This window comes from Salvelinus alpinus, chromosome 29 (assembly GCF_045679555.1).
Source record: "Salvelinus alpinus chromosome 29, SLU_Salpinus.1, whole genome shotgun sequence".
Lineage (NCBI taxonomy): Eukaryota > Metazoa > Chordata > Actinopteri > Salmoniformes > Salmonidae > Salvelinus > Salvelinus alpinus.
The window spans coordinates 24217276-24232996 of record NC_092114.1 but is presented as its reverse complement, the minus strand read 5'-3'; the positions used below and the strand labels follow the sequence as shown (position 1 = coordinate 24232996).

Below are 15721 nucleotides of genomic sequence, written 5' to 3'. Positions count from 1 at the left end.
ACAGCCTGTGGCATGGAGCCTAGCCAGATAACATACAGTAAGCCAACTCATATTCTGTTCATCTGAATTTTTTTCCCTTCATATCATGTTTCTTTAGACCTGACTAAAATAAATAATGGATTTAGTGTGATGGTTTATATTCAATTGATTTATTAGACTTTTTTAAATGTAGATGTTCCAAAGGGGAGCATCAGATGCTAAACGTGTTAATGTTAATTAACGGTCAATTACTGCGAGACCGGCATCCTTTTGCATGACAATAACCGGCGGACAAAATGTCATGTTCGCCACAGCCCTAACCTCAGCCTTCTCTTTCCTAGGCAGGCCTGTTATTAGGGCTGTGAATGTGACAGGGACACAGGAAGGGAGCAGGAATGATGACAACATGCCTTGAATTGTTATCCAGTGTTTACGATGGTTGGGATGTGCTGTCTTTACAGCTTCAACAGCATGTGTACAGTATGGGAATTCACCTACCTGTCACGCGGGTCATCCCTATAATTCTGGATTTTGTGTGTGTGTGCGTGCAGGTGTTTATATGTGTACAATGTTCATGCTTCTGCACAGTGCCGTCTCATATCTCTCTCACCTATTTGCAGCAGTACAGGCGTAACCAAGGCCGTTTCCATGGCGTAGCAGAACTCTCGTCCGAACATGACGGCTCCATGCATCACCCACTGCTGCAGGGGGATCCGGTCTATAGACCCCTCGCTCACCGACTCCTCCTGGCATGACTCCAGCACCACACCTCCTCCACCTCCTCCTCCTCCTCTATCCCCTGTGGCAGCAGAGCCTGTGGTGGTTTTCTTAGCAGTAGGGACCACCATCACCCCCTGCACTTGCATAGCATCCGCCTCAGAGTTCTGGGGAGCCATTTTCTTCTTCTTCGGCATGCACACAGCCAAACGCACAGCGCTTCAGGCTCCAGAGAAAAACAATATATATATATTTTAAAAATTAAAAGGGATCTGTATGCATACACCGGTGGCTTGGTGGCGCCTGATGTGAGCTGGTCCTCAAAGTATAGCTCCCTCTGCCGTCGATGTCCTCAAACGAGGTAATCAGGTAGGAGGAAGAATCTGTCAAAGCGTACAATACATTCCTCGTGTTTTCCAGAGAGGTGTTGTTTTCAGGGAGGGCCTGTGCAGGCAGCCTAGAACAGCACCCCACAGGCAGGTTTATTTGGTGTAAAGGAAGGACGTGTGAAAATGAGATATGGCTTTTCCTCCCTTTTTGTGTTTTTGTTGCTTCACTGTCTACTGGAATCAGTAAAAATCCATATCAATTGCCATTCAGTTAATACCAGTTTCATGATGCGTGTGGAGGAGGTGCAGAAGAGGGAGGGCAGGCGGCGGGCCGGAGGGCAGGAGGCGACACAGGTGAGAGCTCCTCGGTGAATCCCCATCGAGTGGCCGATCATTCTGCAGTACCCAGGGTGCACAGAGGGAAGCCAGGGCCAGCAAGAGAGAGAGAGAGAGAGAGAGAGAGAACAAGAGAGTGAAAGATAAAGAGAGATGGGGACAGAGAGACAGTTATTAAAATGGCGTGTGTGGACAGTAATATTTTTTAAACTTCCAGTAAGGCAGTGGAAAACTGAACCACACTAGCCTAATACAGAAGAATATGGGTCAGCTTGGGCGGATTGTGGAAAAGGTGCAAACAGATTCTCAATATTTTTTTAAACTCTGAGGTGAATATAATATTTGAAAATGGACCATGTATAGGCCTAGTTTCTGCTTCATAGCAATCTGGCTCTTAGGAATGCTTCAACCCCAGGCCAGAGACGTGTGCATACAGGGTAAATTAGGCCTATGTAAAGGGAGAGGGCCCACGTTTCACTCACACACCTCCCGGGGGCATTCCATTCTGCTCCTTTATCCTCTAAGTCAAGGCATGAATAAAGCACCTGAGGGGCCATTACTGCACAGTTGGTTAGGGCTTGCAAGTTTAGCATTTCACTGTACTTGTGCATGTGACAAATAAAACAGAAGTTGAAAAAACAACCCCTCGTGTGTGTATGTGTGTACGCATGTGCTGTTCTGCTATGAACAAACAGCTAGGCATTAGCATGACTCAGAGGATTGGGGCTGGGACCCCTCGAGAGATTAAGACGGGGAAACGGCAGGCTACAGAGGCAGGACTACAACAACCTGTAAAGACTTGACACGTGAAACTTTATAATACCACACAAACAATAGGCCTACTATTACAGGTAAAGCTCTTTCTGTGAGACTCTTATAAGTAATTGAAAGACAGAAAACGGACCACATGGGTTTGGGTGGGAGGGGGCTGATGAGAGCCGATATTGAGATTCCTGAGGCAAAAGAGAAAGAAAGAACTCTGATTACCTTTCAATTAACGCGATGCTGTATGGTAATGAGAGATGTGTTAGTCTTTTTTATGTGTTATTCTTTAGTCTTCCTTTTTTCTGCTGAATGATGAGAAGGAATCCCTTCAAAACGCAATTACCAACATTAGTCCGTCTCACTCAGCTCACTGAACTAGCCAGGAGCTAGGCCTAATCGATCCAGTAAGGCACTGACTGACACCAACATTGCCATGCTCCTCAAACAAGCTCCCCCAGAGGACAAATCAATCAGCTAATTTATCACATTGTCATCCATTCCCCAGAACCATTCAGAACATTGATTACACACTTCAGGACAGGTTTACATTTATCGGGTTACAGCTGCCTTGGGGGTTACAGTACCACTGTTAAACAAGTGAAAAGTGAGCCTTGCTATTCAACCCTACAGTGATTCCCTTGGCCTCCTCATGCTACCCTGGCTGATTTCCTCATCATCTCTGGCATCCTCTACTGCAGTGTTTTTCAAACTCCGGTCCTCCAGTATCCAACAATACATATTTTTGTTGTGGCCCCAGACAAACTCACCTGATTCTACTTGTCAACTAATCCTCAAGCTCTTGACAAGTTGAATCAGGTGTTTTTGTCCATGGCTACAACATAAATGTGTGCTGTTGGGGGTACTGGAGTTGGTCTGTTGGGGATACTGGAGAACTGGAGATGGTCTGTTGGAGGGTACTGGAGGAGGTCTGTTGGGGGGGGGGGGGGGGGGGTACTGGAGGACTGGAGATGGTCTGTTGGGGGGGGGGGGGGGGGGGTACTGGAGGACTGGAGATGGTCTGTTGGGGGGGTACTGGAGATGGTCTGTTGTGGATACTGGAGGACTGGAGATGGTCTGTTGGGGGGTACTGGAGGACTGGAGATGGTTAGTTGGGGGGTACTGGAGGACTGGAGTTGGTCTGTTGGGGGGTACTGGAGGACTGGAGTTGGTCTGTTGGAGGGGTACTGGAGATGGTCTGTTGTGGATACTGGAGGACTGGAGATGGTCTGTTGGGGGGTACTGGAGGACTGGAGATGGTCTGTTGGGGGGATACTAGAGATGGTCTGTTGGGGGTACTGGAGGACTGGAGATGGTCTGTTGGGGGTACTGGAGGACTGGAGTTGGTCTGTTGGGGATACTGGAGGACTGGAGATGGTCTGTTGGGGGTACTGGAGATGGTCTGTTGGGGGGTACTGGAGGACTGGAGTTGGTCTGTTGGGGATACTGGAGGACTGGAGATGGTCTGTTGGGGGGATACTGGAGATGGTCTGTTGGGGGGATACTGGAGATGGTCTGTTGGGGGGATACTGGAGATGGTCTGTTGGGGGGATACTGGAGATGGTCTGTTGGGGGGATACTGGAGATGGTCTGTTGGGGGATACTGGAGGACTGGAGTTGGTCTGTTGGGGGTACTGGAGGACTGGAGTTGGTCTGTTGGGGGGATACTGGAGATGGTCTGTTGGGGGGGTACTGGAGGACTGGAGATGGTCCGTTGGGGGGATACTGGAGATGGTCCGTTGGGGGGATACTGGAGATGGTCTGTTGGGGGTACTGGAGGACTGGAGATGGTCTGTTGGGGGTACTGGAGATGGTCTGTTGGGGGGGTACTGGAGGACTGGAGATGGTCTGTTGGGGGGGTACTGGAGATGGTCTGTTGGGGATACTGGAGGACTGGAGATGGTCTGTTGGGGGGTACAGGAGGACTGGAGATGGTCTGTTGGGGATACTGGAGGACTGGAGATGGTCTGTTGGGGGGTACTGGAGGACTGGAGATGGTCTGTTGGGGGGTACTGGAGGACTGGAGATGGTCTGTTGGGGGGTACTGGAGGACTGGAGATGGTCTGTTGGGGGGGGGGGGGGTACTGGAGATGGTCTGTTGGGGGGGGTACTGGAGGACTGGAGATGGTCTGTTGGGGATACTGGAGGACAGGAGATGGTCTGTTGGGGGGTACTGGAGGACTGGAGATGGTCTGTTGGGGGGGGGGTACTGGAGATGGTCTGTTGGGGGGGGTACTGGAGGACTGGAGATGGTCTGTTGGGGGTACAGGAGGACTGGAGATGGTCTGTTGGGGATACTGGAGGACTGGAGATGGTCTGTTGGGGGGTACTGGAGGACTGGAGATGGTCTGTTGAGGGTACTGGAGGACTGGAGATGGTCTGTTGGGGGGTACTGGAGGACTGGAGTTGGTCTGTTGGGGGGTACTGGAGGACTGGAGTTGGTCTGTTGGGGATACTGGAGGACTGGAGTTGGTCTGTTGGGGGGTACAGGAGGACTGGAGATGGTCTGTTGGGGATACTGGAGGACTGGAGATGGTCTGTTGGGGGGTACTGGAGGACTGGAGATGGTCTGTTGAGGGTACTGGAGGACTGGAGATGGTCTGTTGGGGGGTACTGGAGGACTGGAGATGGTCTGTTGGGGGGTACTGGAGGACTGGAGTTGGTCTGTTGGGGGGGGGTACTGGAGATGGTCTGTGTCTGTTGGGGGGGGGGGGGGTACTGGAGATGGTCTGTTGGGGGGGGGGTACTGGAGATGGTCTGTTGGGGGGGGTACTGGAGATGGTCTGTTGGGGGGGGTACTGGAGATGGTCTGTTGGGGGGGGTACTGGAGGACTGGAGATGGTCTGTTGGGGATACTGGAGGACTGGAGATGGTCTGTTGGGGATACTGGAGGACTGGAGATGGTCTGTTGGGGATACTGGAGGACAGGAGTTGGTCTGTTGGGGATACTGGAGGACTGGAGTTGGTCTGTTGGGGATACTGGAGGACAGGAGTTGGTCTGTTGGGGATACTGGAGGACTGGAGTTGGTCTGTTGGGGATACTGGAGGACAGGAGTTGGTCTGTTGGGGGTACTGGAGGACTGGAGTTGGTCTGTTGGGGATACTGGAGGACTGGAGTTGGTCTGTTGGGGATACTGGAGGACAGGAGTTGGTCTGTTGGGGGTACTGGAGGACTGGAGTTGGTCTGTTGGGGATACTGGAGGACTGGAGTTGGTCTGTTGGGGGTACTGGAGGACTGGAGATGGTCTGTTGGGGATACTGGAGGACTGGAGTTGGTCTGTTGGGGATACTGGAGGACTGGAGTTGGTCTGTTGGGGATACTGGAGGACTGGAGTTGGTCTGTTGGGGGTACTGGAGGACTGGAGTTGGTCTGTTGGGGATACTGGAGGACTGGAGATGGTCTGTTGGGGATACTGGAGGACAGGAGTTGGTCTGTTGAGGGTACTGGAGGACTGGAGATGGTCTGGTGGGGATACTGGAGGACTGGAGATGGTCTGTTGGGGGGGTACTGGAGGACTGGAGATGGTCTGTTGGGGGGGGGTACTGGAGGACTGGAGATGGTCTGTTGGGGGGGGGGGGGGGGTACTGGAGGACTGGAGATGGTCTGTTGGGGGGGGTACTGGAGGACTGGAGATGGTCTGTTGGGGGGGGGGTACTGGAGGACTGGAGATGGTCTGTTGGGGGGGGGGGGGTACTGGAGGACTGGAGATGGTCTGTTGGGGGGGGGGGGTACTGGAGGACTGGAGATGGTCTGTTGGGGGGGGGGGGGTACTGGAGGACTGGAGATGGTCTGTTGGGGGGGGGGGTACTGGAGATGGTCTGTTGGGGATACTGGAGGACGTCTGTTGGGGGTACTGGAGATGGTCTGTTGTGGATACTGGAGGACTGGAGATGGTCTGTTGTGGGGGTACTGGAGGACTGGAGTTGAGAAACACTGGTCTACTGCAGGCCAGGCTATCCATCCTCACTTTATGGGGCCCATTTCCTCATGAGAGATCAGTGGCTCTCCCTACCTGATGAAAGATGCAAATGGTACCCTAATCTCTATATAGTACCAACCGGCCCAGGTCAAGTGTTCCATTTGGGACGCATTCTAGGAGATGGACTGGTCTGTGTGAGAAAATCAGTGGCTTGCAGTGATTGAGCAAAGGCCTCTGATACAACATAGTCATGTAGAACTAAGTAATGCAGGCAAAACACTGGGTCTTCTGTGACCGGGTACTGAACCATTACACCCCTTATCCCTTTGTAAGCTTTAATCAATAATCACCATTTTAACACTATACTAGCTAAGCATCCATAAGATGCATCAAAAATTATACCGTAAGTGACAGTTACAAGGGGGCAGAATAGGGGCTCCGGAACCAGTCAATCAAGACCTGTTAGCACTTGGAGGGCCATGGGGGTTCACTGCACGCTGACTGGGGATCTGAATTTGCCGGAGAGGCTCTCTGGGTTAGGCCTAGTGCTCACACTGCCTGTCAGTCAGTAGTTTTGAGAAAGAGAGAGGAGAGAGGACATGCTGACGAGAGGCTGAGAGGCGTGACTGCAGGAGGGGTCATGGTTTCAGAAGGACACGTCTATAGGCTACATATAAATGATTGAGTCTTGGAACTGCTCGTTTAATGCATGCGCCATCTGAGAATCCACTAGCCAATTCCCACACTAACATTAAACAGTCTCTCTCTCTGGTGCTTTTCATTTATATACAGAGGAGAGACCTGAGAAGGAGACCGGAGAGAGATTGTAGTGCATTATAGGCTTTCATCTTATGAGTCTTTGGATGAGTTTCCTCATTTGATGCAATAAGAAAACACAAGCTGGGAGGAAGAGAGTTTGTTAGAAGGGGATATATTTAGCTTTGGGCAATTGGTGTTGCCTTTATTCTCTGAATGATGTCTGCTATGTGAGTGGTCTGCTATGTGAGTGGGTTAACCACTAACAGTACTTCAACTGTCTCAGATTTATAACCCTTATAAAAAAGAACTTATACCGTATCCATTTAGCTAACCTAGTCACATGAAAAGGTAAAGCAATCCAATAGTTTCCCACTAACATTCAACCACTGTAGCATTTCCACTAGTGCCTATGCTGCAGTGGCAAAGAAGAACAGCAGATGTGAGGAATAGGCTATTAGTCCTTTTCAATACAGCTGTTGCCAGGCAGAATAACAACCTAGTCTCTTCTCGGCTTAACAGTATGTGTATGAGAGAAAAGCAAACAAAAGGCCTCAGTATAAACATTCTGAAGGACAGAGCAGGACAGAGGGGCTCAGTCGGTGAGTTATCAGTGTGGGTAAAAAGACCCTGTTACTAACTGCCCTCCCAGCCTGCCTGCTGTGTGCCTGCTGCCTGACACAGGACGGTTACATAACAGTCACATCGTACTACACCCTCCACCCTGCCTGCATCCACACCAGGAGGGGAGCTGGGGAACGAGAGGCTAGGGGACTGTGAGTGTGTGTGTGGTTGGGGGGGGGGGGTAGTTCAGTTTAACCGTTTTGTTTCTTTGCTGCACTAAGCAGGATCAGGGTTGTTACTCCCCCCTCGTGTCCTGTCCAATCGGCAGTGAGCAGAAGTGTGTTGTGAATTTGACCGGTGTGGTCAGAGGAGGGCTGGTTTCAGTGAACCACACAGGCAGGCTACGGCTCTACGATTAATCATTCAGGGTAGGAATGAGTCTCTCGCTCTCTCTCTCTCTCCAAAGCAAGGTCGACGGGGCTGTAGTGGAGCAGGTTGAGAGCTTCAAGTTCCTTAGTGTCCACATCACCAACAAACTAACATGGTCCAAACACACCAACACAGCCGTGAAGAGGGCACAACAAAACCTATTCCCCTTCAGGAGACTGAAAAGATTTGGCATGGGTCCTCAGATCCTCAAAAGGTTCTACAGCTGCACCATCGAGAGCATCCTGACGGGTTGCATCACTGCTTCGTATGGCAACTGCTCGGCCTTCGACCACAAGGCACTACAGAGGATAGTGCGTAAGGCCCAGGACGTCACTGGGGCCAAGCTTCCTGCCATCCAGGACCTATATAGTAGGCGGTGTCAGAGGAAGGCCCTAAAAATTGTCAAAGACTCCAGCCACCCTAGTCATAGACTGTTCTCTCTGCTACCGCATGGCAAGCCGTACCGGAGCGCCAAGTCTAGGTCCAAGAGGCTCCTAAACAGCTTCTACCACCAAGCCATAAGAATCCTGAACATCTAATCAAATGGCTACCCAGACTATTTGCATGGAGCACCAAGTCTAGATCCAAGAGGATACTAAACAGCTTCTACCACCAAGCCATAAGACTCCTGAACATCTAATCAAATGGCTACCCAGACTATTTGCATTGTCCCCCTCCCCCCTTTATACTGCTGCTACTCTGTTATAATCTATGCATAGTCACTTTAATAACTCTACCTACATGTACATATTACCTCAATTACTTCGACTAACCAGTGCCCCCCCACATTGACTCGACCGGTACCCCTGTATATAGACTTGCTATTGTTATTTTACTGCTGCTCTTTAATTATTTGTTACTTTTATTGTTTATTCAAAAAAAGAAAAAATACTGCATTGTTGGTAAAGGGCTTGTTCACGGTAAGGTCCACCTGTTGTATTCGGCGCATGTGACAAATAGAATTGTATTTTATTTGGAATGGTAAAAATAAAAAAACTTAGAATAAAAATACACTCTTAGAATAAAAAAACACTCTTAGGTTCTAGATAGAATAAAAAGGTGCTAAAAGGGTTCTTAGGATTTCCCCACGGGAGAACCCTTTGAAGAACCTTTTCCACAGAGGGATCTACAAGGACACAAAAAGGGTTCTCCTATGGGGACAGTCGGAGAACCCTTTTGAAGCCTTTTTTTCTAAGAGTGTATCAGATGAGTGTCAATAGAAACATTTAGCATTAGCCCACAACCGCCCCGTTCTGTGGTAACCTGACCACTGAATGGCTCTGCTCCTTACCAAATTACATATTTATCTACCCAGGTGACACTCGCAAAGAAAATAGACCATTATTTTTGTATACTCACGTGAGAGTCTGTCAAAAAGGGATTGAGAGAGCGAGTGAGTGAGGGTATGAGAAAAGGAGTGGTATAAAGGGAAGGAAAGAGATACTGTATGTAGATGACTGTAAAGTTCAAGGTTGGGAACAAATGATTAAGTTGCAGTCTGTCGCCTCCTGTGACTAGCTTTAGCCCTCCACACATGCTCAACATATAGGGCAGCTAGGGGGACTATTTTGATGGTTGTTTATTTACAGTACATGGCTGAAATCAGATTACCTATGCCACTCCACTCATCGCAAACATGGATAGAAAATAAATGCTTTTCCAAGAGGAGATAATCAGTACTGTATAATCCGTACCGTTCTGAAAAGAGATTCACTGTCTGTACATCACTATCAATTATGATACTCAATATATCTATTCCTTATGACTCAATGTGACTATGCTTCCAATCAAATCAATGTTCACAGTTGTGAAAGGTCAGAGTCCTCAAGGTCAAAACTGAAGCGTTTGGTTGTGTAAGACAAAAGCGAATGAGAAATCTTTTGGCTCTGTCGACTGAAATATGACAAGGTTATATAGCCTAGGTCTAGTGAGATCAAAGGGCCAAGACAAAACTACATTGTGACTAGGGCTGTTATGGTGACCATATTAATGATGCTGCCAGTTGAGGACTTGTGAGGTGTCTGTTTCTCAAACTAGACACTCTAATGTACTTGTCCTCTTGCTCAGTTGTGCACCACTACTTTCTATTCTGGTTAGAGCCAGTTTGCACTGTTCTGTGAAGGGAGTAGCACACAGCGTTGTACGAGATCTTCAGTTTCTGTCAGGTTGTGTGCTACTGGTAAGAAGTCAGGTGCAGGAGAGCGGAGAGTTGTGATCAGGCGCACACTTTAATTGGCAAAAGTAACAACAGGCGGACGCACCTGCGTCAAAAACCTCCAAACAAATGGCAAAAGTGCAAAGCGCGACAACAGTCACAATAATGCATAAGTTAAACAATTAAACACACTCGGGTTCAACACGGTACCCGGGGAAAAACCAGCCTGGCACGTAACATGTAACAAAACAATTCCACACAAAGACATGGGGGAAACAGAGGGAATATATATGTAGTGTGATTAGGGAATGTAAACCAGGTGTGCGGGGAAACAAGACAAAACAAATGGAACAATGACAAGTGGAGCGGCGATGGCTAGAAGACCAGTGACGTCGACCGCCGAACGCCGCCCGAACAAGGAGAGGAGCCGACTTCGGCGGAAGTCGTGACAGTTTCTTGGCAATTTCTCGAATGGAATAGCCTTCATTTCTCAGAACAAGAATAGACTGACGAGTTTCAGAAGGTCTTTGTTTCTGACCATTTTGAGCCTGTAATCGAACACACAAATGCTGATGCTCCAGATACTAAACTAGTCTAAAGAAGGCCAGTTTTATTGCTTCTTTAAATCAGGACAACAGTTTTCAGCTGTGCTAACAGAATTGCAAAAGGGTTTTCTAATGATCAATTAGCTAATCCAAGTGTATCATTTTAAAAGGCTAACACAATGTGCCATTGGAACACAGGAGTGATGGTTGCTGATAGTGGGCCTCTGTACGCCTATGTAGATATTCCATAAAATCTGCCGTTTCCAGCTACAATAGTCATTTGCAACATTAACAATGTCTACGCTGTATTTCTGATCAATTTGATGTTTAAAAAAAAAATGGTTTTCTTTCAAAAACAAGGACCCCAAACTTTTGAACGGTAGTGTAGATGTTCCAAAGGTTTGCATCAGCAGCATGTGGGAGCCAGGAGATGCTAAATGTGCTTATGTTAATTAACAGTCAAATACCGTGAGACCGACAGTTATTTGCTTGACAATCACCAGCTGACAACATTTCATGACAGCCAGAGCCCCAATTGTGACCAAACGTGATATTTTGTAAAGCTCACAGTCTTGGGTGACAAAATGGGTCCGGAGAAGGGACCTTCAGTTTTAGGATACTGGAAGAGATAGCTTTCACTGTCAGGCCACCCATCATCAGCAATCATAGAAGTTGAAATACTATAACCGTCTATGTTACCCAACTCAAAACAACAAGTCTAAGGATAAACTGTTGTTCTCATGCAGCTACAAAACAGAAGTTGTAACATCATGTTCTCTCAGGAAGGGAAATAAGATCAGTGTGATGATAATGTCTTTAGAACAGATCCGACACTATATACAGTTGAAGACAGAAGATGACATACACCTTAGTCAACTACATTTAAACTCAGTTTTTCACAATTCCTGACATTTAATTCTAGTAAAGATTCCCTGTCTTAGGTCAGCTAGGATCACCACTTTATTTTAAGAATGTGAAATGTCAGAATAATAGTAGAGAGAATGATTTATTTCAGCTTTTATTTCTTTCATCACATTCCCAGTGGGTCAGAAGTTTACATTAGAGGTCGACCGATTATGATTTTTCAATGCCGATACCGATTATTGGAGGACCAAAAAAAGCTGTAATATTATTTGTAATAATGACAATTACAACAATACTGAATGAACACTTTTATTTTAACTTAATATAATACATCAATCAAATCAATTTAGCATCAAATAATTAATGAAACATGTTAAATTTGGTTTAAATAATGCAAAAACAAAGTGTTGGAGAAGAAAGTAAAAGTGCAATACGTGGCATGTAAAAAAGCTAAAGTTTAAGTTCCTTGCTCAGAACATATGAAAGCTGGTGGTTCCTTTTAACATGAATCTTCAATATTCCCAGGTAAGAAGTTTTAGGTTGAGGTTATTATAGGAATATTTCTCTCTATACCATTTGTATTTCATATACCTTTGACTATTGGATGTTCTTATAGGCACTATTGTATTGCCAGTGTAACAGCATAGCTTCCGTCCCTGTCCTCGCCCCTGCCTGGGCTCGAACCAGGAACACATCGACAACAGCCACCCTCGAAGCATAGTTACCCATCGCTCCACAAAAGACGCGGCCCTTGCAGAGCAAGGGGAACAACTAGTCCAAGTCTCAGAGCGAGTGACGTTTGAAACGCTATTAGCGCGCACCCCGCTATCTAGCTAGCCATTTCACATTGGTTACACCAGCCTAATCTCGGGAGTTGATAGGCTTGAAGTCATAAACAGCTGCTGGCAAACGCACGAAAGTGCTGTTTGAATGAATGCTTACGAACCTGCTACTGCCTACCACCGCTCAGTTAGACTGCTCTATCAAATCATAGACTTAATTATAACATAATAACACAGAAATACGAGCCTTAGGTCATTAATATGGTAAAATGTTCTTCTGTCTTTGTGTTCATTGCACCAGATAGGACTGTTTCGGTTTTGCCACATTTATTATTTTGTATTTGTGTAGTGTTCACGTTATCGTCTTTTATTTAACATGTTGAACACTAACTACGCTGCGTCTTGGTCCGATCCCTGCTACACCTCCTCTTCAGACGAAGAGGAAGGCTGCCGTTACAGACGAACCAGACTTGTGGAGGTCTACAAGAGTTCTTGGCTGATTTCTTTTGATTTTCACATGATGTCAAGCAAAGAGGCACTGAGTTTAAAGGTAGGCCTTGAAATACATCCACAGGTACACCTCCAATTGACTCAAATTATGTTAATTAGCCTATCAGAAGCTTCTAAAGCCATGACATCATTTTCTGGAATTTTCCAAGCTGTTTAAAAGGCACAGACCCACTGGAATTGTGATACAGTGAATTATAAGTGAAATAATCTGTTTGTAAACGATTGTTGGAAAATTACTTGTGTCATGCAGAAAGTAGATGTCCTAACCGATTTGCCAAAACTATAGTTTGTTAACAAGAAAATTGTGGAGTGGTTGAAAAATGAGTTTTAATGACCAACCTAAGTGTATGTAAACTTCCAACTGTTGAGCTACCTGACCTAACCTCAACTCCACCCTCTCTGGATGTTGTTTGTGATTGTAAGTACGTAGGCTATATGTGAGTGTGTGTATACGTGAATGTGTATACACTGTGTACTGCTTGGCTAACCAAAATAGAGGCCCAGATATGGATTACATTGGTGGTGTTGGGAGGCCAGCTGACTGAGTGAGGGCGACAGGCTATCAGGTTTAAATTTGTGCCAACCAGGCAGGCACATAAACAACCGCCACCGACAACACCCTGGGAGAGCTGGGCTGTGTGCACTGGTGACGCCTTAAGCCAGTGGTCACCAACCTTTTCTGAGCTGAGATCACTTTTTTTCTTAAAAAGATATTAGAATAACACATTCATCTCAATACATGATCACTGCATATTGGGTATTCTTGAATTGCCCCACCAATGGTTGTTCTTCTCAGACCATTTTTAAAATGATATTTAAAAATGCGAATTATATGATCACACTGGTAATACATAGTATTACTTGTGAGTCAGATTTAAATTATTAGCTTTTTTTTTTTACTGGGCTGATGGTGACTGCATCTGATGGTCAGTCCCAGCAGATGGAGGGAGGGAGAGCGAGAGAGAGATTGCCTCTCACAGTCCCTCAGCTCTTCCTCCCTCTGCAGACTGACCAAAAAGGGGACACTGTCTTCAAGCTGATGGCAAAACACAAGCCGCACTTCATTAGTTCTGACTCATGCACCAATTCATGTTGTTAGTCGTATGACCAGAACGTGAAATAATCCTCGATATTAGAAAGACAAGCCGTAATAACAATGCAAACCTACCAATTCACTTCGTAGTGCGAGTGGTTTGGGAGAGGGCATTTTAAGGATTATAAAACAGTTGAAGAAAGTGTTGCCAGTGCTGAATAAAATCTTAAACATGAACTCATAAAAAATCTGCTATTTTCTGTAGTCTCTCTAGTCATGGTTTTTAAAAAAGTTGTGAAATATCACAGTCGAATATCATCTTCATTGTGGAAGCTGCATACACAGTGATCTGAGCTATCGGATTAGCCAGCGGTAGGCCTATAGGTGAACTTGATTTTCTCTCTGGGCCTGCCGGGTAGGCAGAGTTAGTATTTTCAGACGCAAAGAATAGTTAAAAAAATTTTTTTAACTTTGAATACACGGTGCGCAGGACAACTGAATGAAGTGCACATACCGCAAACTGCATGAAGCAAAGACTAGGAAAGCCTTGGAGATGGACCGATCGGTTGGTGACCACTGCCTTAAGCACTCATAAAAGTCCCCAAAAATTTAGGTCTACATGTCCGCACAGTAGTGTTTTAGAATATTGGACCATTGGCTTTAAGAACTTCTGGAATTCTCAGCGCGGCTCAAGCTATTTTTCCAACCACCACCCCATTCAAATGAATAGAAGATGCTAAGGCGGAGCTGTGCTGGTTGGGAATCTTGGGGAGGTGCGCAGTAGGGCTGTGCGTCCCCCACGGAGGGTGGTCTCAGAGCCGCGTAGCCATGTCACAATGGGCCATCAATGGACACTGAATTACACCTGACTCAGGATTGGCGGTTTGTATTTGAATCGTTGTCTTTGAACTCACATACACGCCAATGGCATTGATTAATACAGTCTGCCTACATATTGATCCATTCATCCATCATGAGGTCTTTGATTAGTGCAGTCTGCCTACCTATTGATCGCTTCACCCATCATGGAGTCTGATGAGCCAGCGATCCTGCTCCAAGCCATGACCCATCTGACCTATTGTTGCATGGCGGCCATTTTGTAGACTGGATGACTCACTGACCGTCCATTTAAATTGTGTTTGTCGAGCTACCAAGGTTAGATGGTTGGCTTAGGGGGTTGACCTGCTGTAACGTTCTGGTCACAGGTTCAGTTACAACTCACTGCACCGCATACCACATCTCTAGGTCACAGATACAAGTCCTGATCATATACAGTTCTTTTGGAAAGTATTCAGATCTTTTTCTACATTTTCTTACGTTACAGCCTTGTTCTAAAATTGATTAAATCTTTTTTTCCCTCATCAATCTACCCCCCAAAAAAGTTTAGAAATGTTTGTAAATGTATACTTATTTACATAAGTATTCATCCTGTTTTCATTGATCATCATTGAGTATGTTTCTACAAGTCCACCTGTGGAAAATTACATTTATTGGACATGATTTGTAAAGGCAAAAACACCTGTCTATATAAGGTCCCACAGTTGACAGTGCTTGTCTGAGCAAAAACCAAGCCATGAGGTCAAAGGAATTTTCCTTAGAGCTCCAAGACAGGTTTGTGTCGAGGTACAGATCTGGGGAAGTATACCAAAAAATGTCTGCAGCATTGGAGGTCCCCAAGAACACAGTGGTCTCCATCACTCTCAAAATGGAAGAAGTTTGGAACCACCAAGACTCATCCTAGAGCTGGCCGCCAGACTAAACTGAGCAATCGGGGGAGAAGGGCCTTGGTCAGGGAGGTGACCAAGAACCCGATGGTCACTCTGACAGAGCTCCAGAGTTCCTCTGTGGAGGTGGGGGAACCTTCCAGAAGGACAACCTTCTCTGCAGCACTCCACCAATCGGGCCTTTATAGTTTTCCCAAAAGGCACCTAAAGGAAACAAGATTCTCTGGTCTGATGAAACTGAGACCTCAGACTGGGACGAAGAAGGTGAACCTTCTAACAAGACAACGACCCAAAGCACACATCCAAGACAACGCAA

The 15721-nt window shown here is 46.5% G+C and overlaps 1 protein-coding gene across 2 annotated transcripts in view; it reads right to left on the bottom strand.

The window, feature by feature from the left end:
* Positions 1-15721, bottom strand: part of LOC139559354 (solute carrier family 45 member 4-like) — a 93010-nt gene that overhangs the window by 60134 nt on the left and 17155 nt on the right. For both annotated transcript variants that reach the window (XM_071375286.1, XM_071375285.1), the window contains one exon: positions 590-1421. In XM_071375286.1, coding sequence (XP_071231387.1) covers positions 590-893 — 304 coding nt within the window. In that variant the 5' untranslated portion in view covers positions 894-1421. The remainder of the gene's footprint in view (positions 1-589; positions 1422-15721) is intronic.